The sequence below is a fragment of the Dendrobates tinctorius genome, unplaced genomic scaffold (assembly GCF_039654945.1).
Source record: "Dendrobates tinctorius isolate UK_male_01 unplaced genomic scaffold, ASM3965494v1 ptg000165l, whole genome shotgun sequence".
Classification (NCBI taxonomy): domain Eukaryota; kingdom Metazoa; phylum Chordata; class Amphibia; order Anura; family Dendrobatidae; genus Dendrobates; species Dendrobates tinctorius.
Window position 1 is genome coordinate 15,758,164 of NW_027361832.1, and position 12,719 is coordinate 15,770,882.

Here is a 12,719-nt window from a genome sequence, read left to right on the forward strand (position 1 = left end):
CACATGGCTACATTTTGAGTTTGAATGCGATTCAACAAAACATTGGATTGGACTCAAACCAATGTTAGTCTATAGCGCCATGCCGGAGTAGGATCCGATGTTCAAGTCACTCAGCATGCAACTCGTTGAGTCCGTGCAAAACAGACTGCACTCGGATGACATCCAGTTTTCACAAACTGACTGACAGAATGGAGACCACACTCTGACCGGTGTGAGCCAAGCCTTAGAAGTTATACTCACACTTGGATGTCCCGCCACTTTAATTACTTCGGCTACTGCTTTCTTCACAGAATCGGGATCTCTGACATCGCACTGAATGGCATGGACCTATAGAAGATGATGGAAAATTGTAACTTTGTCTTTCCTTGCATTGTTAACCCAAATTTTACCCAATGTGAAACTTGGTGATGTAATATCAGGCTCAGATGTAGCTGGACGGACATGTAAACATGCAAGTGCAACGGATTTAAAGGGGGTCTTCCAGCTGATAACATTTTTTCCAAAAAGGTTACCAGAGAATGACAAAGTCACACCTCAGTACTCCTCTCCCGCTTACATTCTGACTTTCCTGAAGTCCTCACTGGCCCAACATCTTGGACCCTGCTCACACAACGACAGCAGGAGTGGTGGGAAGGGGTGTCAATTAGGCGCATTAGACTTTATTTTCAGAAAATAATTGAATGGCAAAAAAAAAAAAAAAAAAAAAAAAAAAAAAAAAAAGAAGAATTACCTTATTTCCCGTTTCCGATGTGATCTCAGCCGCAGTTGCTTTCAAAACATCCAATTTCCTAAAGACAAAATTAAAAAAAAATAAAAATAAAGTGGCAAAATGATCAATTTAAGTCAAAGAAAACGATTTTGGCCAAAGCAGTGAAGTGACGGCGCTGGTGTAAAATAAAAGGATATACGGGTTTGGTACAAGTCCTTATATGGTTTCATATACAGTAAGTGTTCTTATTTCCAATACTGTTAATATTCATAACACCACTTAGGGCAAAACTTCATGTGCCCACACAATAAGCAACCTAATAACTATTTAAAGGGAACCTGTCTGCTGCTTCATGCTTTCCAAAGAGACATCAGAATACAGGAAAAATTATTATATGTAAGGGGGGACACGTCAATTAACCGGAGTGGTGCGAGGAGGAGCTGGACAGGGGCGGCCCCAGAAAAGTTTCAATCGCCAGCGAGATCTAACTATATTTTCTCGGAAACCAGGGCTGTGGAGTCGGTAAGCCAAACCTGCGACTCCGACTCCTCAATTTCCCTTACACCGACTCTGACTCCACGACTCCGACTCCCACACATATTGCTTATATTTAAGTGAAAAATTTATTGTAGTACAATGTGAACCTCAGACATTTAATCATTTCTATGATACAATAATCAAGACATTTAGATAGAACAGAATATATATTGGTGTACTACCCGGTTTTCATTCTTTTTGGTACAGATACGATATGGATAGACAGATATGGATAAATGGATAGATAGAGCAGATTTCTAATCTGCTTTTGCTATTGAAAACATTATCTATGAGCTCAAAAACCTTTCAGGTGATGCGGTTTTTTAAAAAGATGATCAGCTTTTGCAGCTGAAAAACGTATCCTCAAAAAACACAGGAAAAACGCTGTGTGTGAATGTAGCCTTAGATCAGGAATAGAACAGCCATTTATAGGACATTTCATAACTTTCCCAAACTCCTATGAAAAAATATTCAGCACATTCTGCATTGAATTACTGTACCCAATTTATTATATATTTTAGGAGGAGTCGGAGTCGCTCCATTTTATACCGACTCCAACTCCGACTCCACCAAAATGAGCACCGACTCCGACTCCACAGCCCTGTCGGAAACATCACCGCAGTTTCGTAAAAATACATTTAAAACCTTTTAGACCATGGCTAACTATAAAGGATAAAAGGTCCCACGACCGTATGTTCTCCATCCGAGAAAAAAAGTTACGATTATGCTAACAACACAGTCAGCCTGTGAAAAATTGGACCATGCGTGGATGTCATCCGAGCCCGCCAAAAATTTTTTCGTGGTCCCTTAGACTTGAATAGCTGAGTGCGATCCAATTATTGGAGGCAAATCATTCAGGCTGAGATTTTTATCACGGAAAAAGATACAAAAATAAAATTGGACAAGTGCATGGCTTAATTGAATAACGTTGGTTCGAGTACGATCTGATGTTTTGATAGATCGTACCGAGACGAAAACTACGGTCGTCACCACAAGCACCAAGGGTATGGTTTCAGAACAAATGGTGCTGTAGTGACGTGATATAAAAAGGGTGAAAACAGTTGTAACACCAGCTACATATATGGAAAACCAGCAGCAAAGAAAAAAAAAAAAAAAACAAAAACGCGTCAATCACCAGATTACAGTGTAACCAAAGTCCTTTATTTTACCATATTCGGCATGGACAGCGGTTTTTAGGGCAGGTGAACAGAGGCATGCGGGGAACAAAGACGGACGACGGCCGTTTGGAGTCAGAGACCCGCGGAAGATTCCACAGCAGAATCCGCACCGTGTGCACACAGCCTTATCGTACGTTTGCTGACATATATGGAAAAGCTCACCTGCTGGAAATCACGCACTCTGCGCCCAGTCTGGACAGGGCAGTCGTCATCCCCTTCCCCAGGCCTGTGCCACCTCCTGTAATCAAGGCCACTTTCCCTTTGAATGTATCCGGAGGTAACATCACATTCTGAAGTGGGGGATAGAATTTGGCTTGAGGGTCTTCTTTGCCATCGCTTGATAAGACGGGTGATCCATGGCTGAACACCTGACAGCACAAAATCCATCAAGTGATTAGTACAGGACGTACATAGGAAACTGAACACTTTCTACCATAAATGGATTCCCGTGTCCGAGTGTTTGTATAAAGCCAGGACTGAGCGTGTGCCAGCTCGTTGTTACTCCAGGGGAATTTAGATTATTTTTATCATGGTTTTTTTTTTGCCATTTTGCAGCATGAAGTGCACTGATCTGCAAGAGAGCGGTATATTTGATACCACAATAGACTTCATCATAGCACTTCTAGTCTGCTGTTCCACCTGAATGCTAAGAACTTCAGACTTTAATTCAAAAGTCACTTTTTGGTTTATCTGAAAATGCAAAACAGATGATACATAAACAAAAAAAAAAAAAAAAATTATATATAAAGTTTTACATGAACAACCAAGGAGAATGCCCTCTGGAGCCAGAGCCTGCATTTCCAAGTAAAACCTTTCCAATATTGCAAATCATGTGCTGATGCCGAAACAGGTTTATCAGTTCAGATCAGAAACAATTCTTCTGGCAGAAATAAGAGCAAAATATAAAATGCAGCCTCTTAGGATATAACCACAAACAGAGACTTTTTGAAGAAATCAGCTCCATGATTCAGAAGGTGTTCAATGAGAAAAAAAAAAAAAAGGCAAAGGCACTGACAATCAGGTGTTCGTTCTAGTGGTGTTGGAAAATCTGTTATCATTGAAGCCGCGGATTCGGAGCCTCGAAAACAGTAGTGGGGACTTCGGATTACTGACTCCACAGTCCTGGGAAAGGGGGTATTCTAGTTGCATAATTTCCAATGCCACTTTATGACCCCACGCGGTCTACCTCATTTAGACCTCCATTTTTCACATACGCGTTCTATCCATATTCTTCACAGATAGCCTATAATGGGTACATGGTCTATAGGCAGGTCTGGGTTGTTGATTTCACATCGGGGGTCACAGACCATACTCCCCATTCCTGATCCTTGGGTCCGGGATAGTTATAGACAGCACAGAGATACATACCATCAGTGCACAATCCACGTTCGGGCCGTTTCTAACGTTATGATGGAAGCTCTGCACTGAAGATAAAGACTCAGTCACTGATGAAAAGTCAGTTGTTTTGTGCATGAGTAAAATCACTGATGTCTGAATGAAGCCTAAGGCTGTGTGCACACTTTGCGGATTCTGCTGCGTTTCCACAGCGGTTTTGGCCCTGCGGATCCGCAGCAGTTCCGCTGACCATGTACAGTACCATGTTATCCAATGGCATTTCAAAACTGCAGTGCTCACGCTGCGTTTTTTTCCGTGCGGTTTTGCTGCGGTTTACAAACCGCAGCATGTCAGTTGTTTGGGCGGATTCCGCAGTGGTTTCACACCTTTAACATAGTAGAGGTGTGAAACCGCAGAGCAAAACCGCAGGTCACTTTACCTGCGGAAAGAGCCGCAGGTGAATCTGCAGCGTGTGCACATAACCTTATGTCTATACATGGTTTTTACTTGTTCAGTCCAATATTTTACCACTGCAATTCTTCTTTACACCAACAGTACAGGGGCGTGTTATAGTGTGACCTTCCCAAATTGTCTCTACTGCAAATCTAGGCATTTTCTGCTGTAATTTTGGATGTTTCGAATGTCCACACATGCAGGCCAATGTAGGAGGCTTACTATACAAGGAATGGGGCTTTGTTGTTGGCTACCATGCCTGTTCATCAGCCTGAGGAAGGAGCATACACAACACAGCCCATGGAAAGAGGGCATTTTTAAAAAGAAGGAAAGGTAAAAAGTTTAGATCAGCGAGACCCCATCTGCCAGACGTTTCTGTCCTTGTGTAGATGGGGCTGTTTGAGGACTGGCTTCTGTAGACTTCTAATCATCTGTCTTCAGCTGCATTCACACATCCATGCAAATTGTACCATCGGACCGGCTTTCTCAGGTGTCATCCATTCTAGGTGTACAAAGCAGGTCTTCTGCGTTACAGTCATTATATATAGATCCCCATAGAATATCGTGGCAGAGCCACAAAACAGGTGGGAATAGGAAGTGCCCCGACTCTCATGGAGTGGATAGACAGCTCAATTTTAAAACGGATGTAAGTGTGGATCAATGAAATTGTATGGATCTGTGTGCGGACACAGAAAAACAGACAGAACACAGATGTGTGAACACAGCCTTACCCAGAGTCTCCGATCCCCGAACCCTTTTACAGAAACCGTCTGACCAGACAAATGTCTTTTGAAAGTTTATCTGCTCAGAAAAGACACCATAGCAAAAGGCACATAAAGAGAGAATGGAAAGCCAAGAGCAGATGTTAATATTAGGCCATCATGGCACATATATACCAGAGCCAGATTAAGGCGCAATAGCTCATATGGCATCACCTCCGGCTGACATAAGTGACCAGTCAAAGATCTGCCGTGTCCTTTACAAGAGCGGTGTCCTCGGAGCTTGACAATTAAAAGCCATTACATGTTCTTTCTCCAAAATAAGGACACAACATCAAGGCCGGAGCGAGATAGAAGCACAGATGTCATCTTGTAAGTAGAAGACATTACAGAAATTAAAAACCATAGAAGACATTCAGAAGAAAAGGTCACCAGTGTTATGTAGTAGAGCCATTTCAAGTGATATCAGGTTAATTAAAAGTCAAAAATCTAATTACCGTAATAAAAGAAAAATATTTATTCATTGAAATCCGTGTCATTAAGAGCAGAAAGTAGGTGTCAATCTTTAGCAAGTGTGATTATTTTCCTACATTGAGGGGGGGGGGGGGTTACAGACATGTTAGGGTATGTGCACACGTAGTTTTTAGTCTCTGCGGATTTTGTAGAGAAAACCGCAGGACAAAGTGCTGCGGTTTATCTGCGTTCTTTCTGCGGTTTTGCCCTGCGGTTTTACACCTCATAATGGATGAGGTGTAAAACCGCAGCGTTTCTGCACCAAACAATTGACATGCTGCGGATTGTAAACCGCAGCAAAACCGCACGGAAAAAAAACGCAGCATGTGCACAGCTTTTTTTTATTTCCATAGGAAAGTCTTAGTTACTCACCGGTTAACGGTATTTTTCGGAGTCCATGACAGCACCACCTGAGAGAGGGGATCCGCCCTTCAGGAACAGGAAACCTACAGATACAAAAGGGCGGCACCTCTCCCACGCATCAGTTGGATTACAGAGCACAAGAGGACCACAATGGTTAATGGCAAAATTTATATACAGTACTTTTACACAACTATTCCTTACCAGTGTACATACAAGAGGAAGAAGTGCACACCCAAATTTAAACTAAAGGGAGGGAATATACGGGTGCTGTCATGGACTCCGAAAAACACCGTTAACCGGTGAGTAACTAAGACTTTATCGGTCGTCCATGACAGCACCACCTGAGAGAATTACAGAGAGTAAAACTATTTAGGGAGGGACTACAGCCTGCAGTACCCTTATACCAAAAGAGAGGTCTGTGGAAGCACCCAAGACTAGCCTATAATGATTATAAAAGGTGCTCGGAGAGGACCAAGTAGCCGCCTTACATATCTGGTCAATGGAGACTTCTGATCTCTCGGCCCACGAGGACGCCATGGCTCTGGTGGAATGCTCCCTCACTTTTGCAGGTGCCGGTCTGCCCTTTGAGGTGTATGCAATTGAAATAGCCTCTCTAATCCACCTAGCTAGTGTATTTTTTGACACTCTACAGCCTTTCCTGGGACCTTGATGGGAGATAAATAGGGCATTCTCTTTTTTCCAGGGGTCAGTAACCGCTAGATATTCTTTAAGGCATTCTCTAACATCTAAGGTGTGTAATTTCTCTTCCTTCTCATTAGCTGGATTAGGGAGGAAGGATGGAAGGACCATTTCCTGTGTTCTATGAAAGCTAGAAACTACCTTCGGTAAGTACGCCGGGTCAGGTCTGAGTATTACCCTATCGTCCTTAAACTGTAAATAAGGAGGACGCCTAGATAATGCCTGGATGTCGCTTACTCTTCGAGCTGAGGTTAGAGCTACCAGGAAGGCTACCTTGAGGGACAGGTTTTTTATAGAGGCTGATGAGATGGGTTCGAATGGAGCTTCTGTCATGGCTGTAAGGACTAGGTTCAGGTCCCATGGCATGAATCTATCCTTCACCACTGGCCTGGATCTACCTGCTGCCTTGATGAATCTACTGATCCAGTAATTACCCGCGATGTTGCAGCTAAAGAGGGCCCCCAAGGCTGAAACTTGTACTTTGAGGGTACTAGTGGAGAGCCCCATTTCTAGACCTTTCTGAAGAAATTCTAAGATTTGATTTATAGGAGCCGAACCCCCAGCGACTACTCTAGAGTTCTTTAGGAATCTCTTCCAAATTCTGACATAGATCTTGGTAGTAGTGATCTTTCTACTTTTAAGTAGAGTGTCAACCAGGTCTGGGGAGAAGCCTTTATCTTTCAGCAGTGCCCGTTCAAACTCCACGCCGTCAGATGTAGGCCAGCCACCTGAGGATGAAAGACTGGGCCCTGGGATAGGAGATCCGGGATCTCCGGCAGGACCCAAGGATCGGACACTGACATGGTCCTGAGGCATGAGAACCAAGCCCTCCTGGGCCAAAACGGAGCGATCACTATAACTTTCGCTCTGTCTCTCCTGATTTTCCTCACCACTAGAGGTAATAGCGATAGGGGAGGGAAGGCATAGGATAGCCCGAAATCCCACTTTATCAGCAAGGAGTCTACCGCCAGGGGGTCTTCTCTGGGATTTAGTGAGCAAAACTGTCTTACTTTCCTGTTTTCTTTGGTGGCGAAGAGATCTATCTCTGGCAGTCCCCACTTCTGTACAATCAGGTCGAAGATAGAGTTTTTTTAGGGACCATTCTCCTTGCCTTAAGAGATTGCGGCTCAGGAAATCTGCCGTGGTGTTTTCTTTCCCCTTTATATGTAGAGCTGTTAATGATAGGAAATGCTGCTCTGCTAGCTGGAACAGCCGTTCTGCTACATTCATCAGGGATTTGGAACGGGTCCCGCCTTGGTGGTTGATATACGCTACGGTGACCAGATTGTCGGAGAACACTCGCACATGATGGCCCTGTAGATACACAAGCAGTTCTTTAGCCGCCAGCTCTACTGCTGTCAATTCTTTCAAGTTGGATGACATCTCTATCTGATGATGCTCCCATAGGCCCTGGACCAGAATTTCCCCCATATGAGCCCCCCAACCGGAAGGGCTAGCATCCGTGGTGATTATGCGGGATATGTCATATTCCCAGGGAACCCCTCTGGATAAATTATTCTCATCTAGCCACCATTCTAGGGACTCCCTTGTGTTTCGGGACAAGGTTAGCTGGCCCTCTAAGTAACCCCCAAGCATTTTTTGATGCCTTAAGACCTCGCCCTGTAGAGTTCTTGAATGAAACTGGGCCCACTGGACCGCCGGGATACAGGAGGAAAGTGAACCTAGAAGGGACATGGCTTTCCTGAGGGACATGGTCGGGTTATTGGAAGCGTTCAGGACCTGATAGTGTAGGCGAACCAGCTTCTCTGGGGGCAGACGGCATTCCTGTTTTACGGAATCTAGGATGAGGCCCAAGAATTGTTGGATTCTCATCGCTGTAACCGAGATTTTTTAATGTTAAGCAGCCATCCTAACCGTTCTAGGGCAGACCTTGCCCTTTGTAGCTGTTGCAAACAATGGTTAGCCGTTTTCCCTACAATCAAGAAGTCATCTAAGTAGGGAACTACTAAAATGTCTAATTCACGTAGATGGGCCATAACTTCCGCTACTACTTTAGTAAACACACGGGGAGCGACTGCCACCCCAAAGGGAAGGGCCGCATACTGGAAATGTTGAACTGACCCATCTAACTGCACTGCCACTCTGAGAAAACTCTGATGATCTGCATGAATGGGTATATGGTAGTAGGCATCTTTCAAATCTAACACCACCATGAAGCAGTTTTGAAACAGTAATTTTATTGTTGAATTAATTGTTTCCATCTTAAATGGCCGTGTGACCAGGAATTCATTGAGGGATTTAAGATTTATTATGGTCCTAAAGGAACTGTCTGGCTTGCGGACCAGGAACAAAGGGGAGTAGAAACCTTTCCCCCTTTCTTCCTCTGGAACTTTAGTTAGGACCTTTTTATGACAAAGATCCCGAACTTCAGCTTCCAGGGCAGACTGTTCTGAAGAGGATGACCTAAGAGGAGTGACCTTAAACGATCTTGGGGAACCCGGGAGAATTCTAGTCGTAGGCCCGCAGCTACCACCCCCAGTATCCAGTTGCTATTAGAGATTAATGTCCAGGCCGGGTAGAAGGCAGCTAGTCTCCCCCCTACCGGAGCAACTAGTCATTGGGGCGGCTTTTTAGTGTCCCGTGCTGGACCTTCCTGGCGCCCCCCTCCTCCAAACATGAATCCAGTACCTCTCCTTTTGTCATCCCATCTGCCCTGATCCCTGGACGGCCTCCTACGGAAATATCCTTTCCTGGTAAAGGGGCGTCTAAAAGAGGGGTTCGGCAGACTGGGGAACTTCTTTTTATCGTCCCCGGCCTTCTCTAAAAGTTCATCCAGGACGGGCCCAAACAGGTATTCGCCCTCACAAGGAATGTAATAGAGTCGAGATCTGGCCTGGATGTCTCCTGGCCAGCATTTTAACCAGAGAGCCCTTCGAGCTGCGTTGGATAAACCTGCGGTTCTAGCCGCCATCCTCGCAGAATCTGCTGACGCATCAGCCAGAAAAGCAGCAGCACTTTGGATAACTGGTAAAGCTTTTCGAATGTATGCTCTTGAGGTTCCATCCTTCAATTGGGAATCCAGCTGATCCAGCCAGACCATCAAGGATCTGGCCGTACATGTGGCCGCTACCGCTGGTCTCAAGGCACCCGCTGACATCTCCCATGTTCCTTTCAGAAAAGAATCCGCTTTTTTATCTAGCGGGTCTTTTAAGGAGGCCATGTCATCGAAAGGTATGGAGGACTTTTTGGAGGCTTTGGCCACTGCCGCGTCCAGCTTAGGGGCCTTGTCCCATTTGGTTACCACTGGGTCATCAAACGGGTACCTTCGTTTGAAGGCGGGTGGCAAAGAACCTCTTTTTTCTGGCTTTTTCCATTCTCTATCTATTAGGTTCTGGACTTTATCATTCAGCGGAAAGGATCTGCGCTTTCTGGGATCTAGGCCTCCGAACATCACGTCCTGTGCCGAAAGTTCCTTTGTGTCTGCTACCCCCATGGTGGACCTTACTGCTTTAACTAACTTATCCATCTGGTCTAAGGGAAAGCAGAAACGGCTCGAGTCTTCCTCTGAAGATGATGAAGTGGAGGCCGAGGAATCTGAGGAGATATCGATTCCAGATGCGGCCGAAGACTCTGAACCCGAGAGGTTAACATCTCTTCCCTTAGAGGAGTCTTTTTTAGATAGGGCCTTCATTTCTGTCCTGATTATCTCCCTCAGGCTTGTGGTGAAGTCTGGTGTTTCTTCCGCCACCTGTATGGACGGGGAAGAGTGTAAGGGCCTGTCAATCTACCCCTAGGGTACCGTCCCCATCCAACCCCTACCGTTTGTCGCACGCAAGGCTGACAACTTTTTAGGGTGGCCGTCTGGCAAAGGACAATTACAGAGGGCACATTCCCTGTGCTTCTGCTTCCCCGTAGCTTTCCTTGCCTGCGAAAGAACGAAATAAAACACTGCATCAGGGTACATTCACGGAGATCTCTTACCCATGCAGACGAGGCAGGTACCGGGTCACGGAGGGAGGCAGGAGGGTCCTTTAGCCTGGAGGAACTTCTGTGGCTTTGTTCGCCCGTCCGTTTCTTCTTCTGCTGGCCACTCGCATGTAAATTCGCTGTGGCCTGTTTCTCTGGGCGCTCCTGCGCCTCGTCCTGCTGCTCTGTGGGGGCTTCTGTCGAATCCATTGCTGGGCCTTCAGAAGCACCCCAGCAGCGTCACCTCCTGCTTTTAAAGCCTCCCACAGTGTCCGGGTTAGCAGGGCTCTGGCGCGGCTCCTCCCCCCCCCCCCCCCCCCCCACATGCTCCGTCTCCCCCCCCCCGGGGCCGCGGGCCGCCCCAGACCGCCGAGCACCGGCGACGCATCCTGGAAAGCCGGCCGGCACCCGACTTCCGGTTTCGGCGTTCCCGGCCCCGCCCCTTCCGCTGTGTCACTTCCGCCGCGCGATCAAGGCCGCGGGAGCGCGCGGAAAGGAGCCGGCACGGCGCCCCCGGCTCCGGAATGCCCGCCGCCCCCGCCGAACAGGCGCGACCACCAGCCCCCGGCGGGAGAGGGAGAGGGAGAGAAGCAAGCGGAGACCGGGTGAATGCAACAGGAGGGGTTCCAGGGGTCATACTTACCTTGTGCCGGCCCTATGGAGACGGCTGTCCACCGGACCCTCTGCTCCGCCTGCTCCAACCACTGTCGTGGTGACCTACCCGGCCCCACCGTGGCGCATCCAGGGACCCGAGCTTGACCGAGGTAGGAGACCCCCCCGCTACCTGGGTCGGTCAGCCGGCCTGGGAATCCCTCGACGACTCCATGATGGACCATCTGTAGGAAGTCCCGTCCTATAGGAACAGGAAACCAACTGATGCGTGGGAGAGGTGCCGCCCTTTTGTATCTGTAGGTTTCCTGTTCCTGAAGGGCAGATCCCCTCTTTCAGGTGGTGCTGTCATGGACGACCGATAAATAAAGGTACTGTACAACGCAGCAGAATCTGCTGCGTTTCTGCAGAGCCAAAAACGCTGCGGAAACGCAGCAGAATCCGCAGCGTGTGCACATACCCTTACTGCTTTACCTGCTGCCACCATGTTTGCAATATTACTGTATGTGAAGAACAGACGTCTGATGAAGTCTTACTGGCGCTTCTCTCATGGGATCAAGTGCACCAGCTGAACAGCCAAAGTCTATAGACTATGAGGACGACAGCACGATATGGATCAGAGCACAGAAAAGGAGCAAAATCCCACCAACCGCGCACCGGATGCCAACCGTGGACACAAGGCGTCACTGCAAGGCGAGTTTCTGAACAGAGGCGATGAAGCGTTTAATTAAAATCTGTACATCACTTCAATGACACTCTTAGAAGCACCCTTGACCAAGTAGCTCCCCTCACCCTCAGAACCTCCAAACACAGAGTGAAACAGCCCTGGCTCACATCGCAAACCCGATTTCTCCAGCGATGCTCTAGGTGTGCTGAACGCTTATGGAGGAAAACACACACACCAGAAGACTTCATACACTTCAAATTTATGTTAAGGACATATAACTCTGCCCTTCACCTCGCCAAACAGACCTACTTCACCACCCTGATCTCCTCACTATCCAACAACCCCAAGAAACTTTTTGACACCTTTCACTCCCTCCTCAGGCCAAAAGCACAAGCCCCTATCACAGACATTTGCGCTGATGACCTGGCCTCCCACTTTATAGAGAAAATAGACAATATCCGTCAGGAAATCCGCTCCCAATCACCAAGTTCAGTGACTCCCATCCCTCCCTGCATTTCCCCTGGCTCACTCTCCACATTTGCTCCCATCACAGAAGAAGAAGTCTCCAGGCTCCTCTCCTCTTCTCGTCCAACTACATGCACAACCGACCCCATTCCCTCACATCTCCTCCAGTCTCTCTCCCCAGTCGTCACAACTCACCTAACTACAATCTTTAATCTCTCCCTCTCCTCTGGCATTTTCCCCTCCTCCTTCAAACACTCTATCATTACTCCATTACTAAAGAAACCCACCCTTGACCCATCCTGCACAAACAACTACAGACCAGTCTCCAATCTCCCCTTCATCTCTAAACTCTTGGAGCGCCTGATATACTCACGCCTTACCCGTTACCTCTCCACTCACTCCCTCCTAGACCCTTCACAGTCCGGTTTCCGCCCCCTACATTCGACAGAAACTGCACTCAAAGTGACCAATGACCTTCTGACAGCAAAACGTAATGGTGACCATTCTCTGCTCATTCTTCTCGACCTTTCTGCAGCTTTCGACAC

The 12,719-nt window shown here is 47.0% G+C and overlaps 1 protein-coding gene across 2 annotated transcripts in view; it reads right to left on the reverse strand.

Annotated features, from left to right (window-relative positions):
- The window catches only part of DECR1 (2,4-dienoyl-CoA reductase 1), a 188,556-nt gene that overhangs the window by 36,169 nt on the left and 139,668 nt on the right, over positions 1-12,719 (reverse strand). For both annotated transcript variants that reach the window (XM_073550524.1, XM_073550523.1), the window contains exons 2-4: positions 2,587-2,792; positions 731-788; positions 241-327 (exon numbers count right to left, since the gene is read on the reverse strand). In XM_073550524.1, the coding sequence (XP_073406625.1) occupies positions 241-327; positions 731-788; positions 2,587-2,792 (351 nt within the window). The remainder of the gene's footprint in view (positions 1-240; positions 328-730; positions 789-2,586; positions 2,793-12,719) is intronic.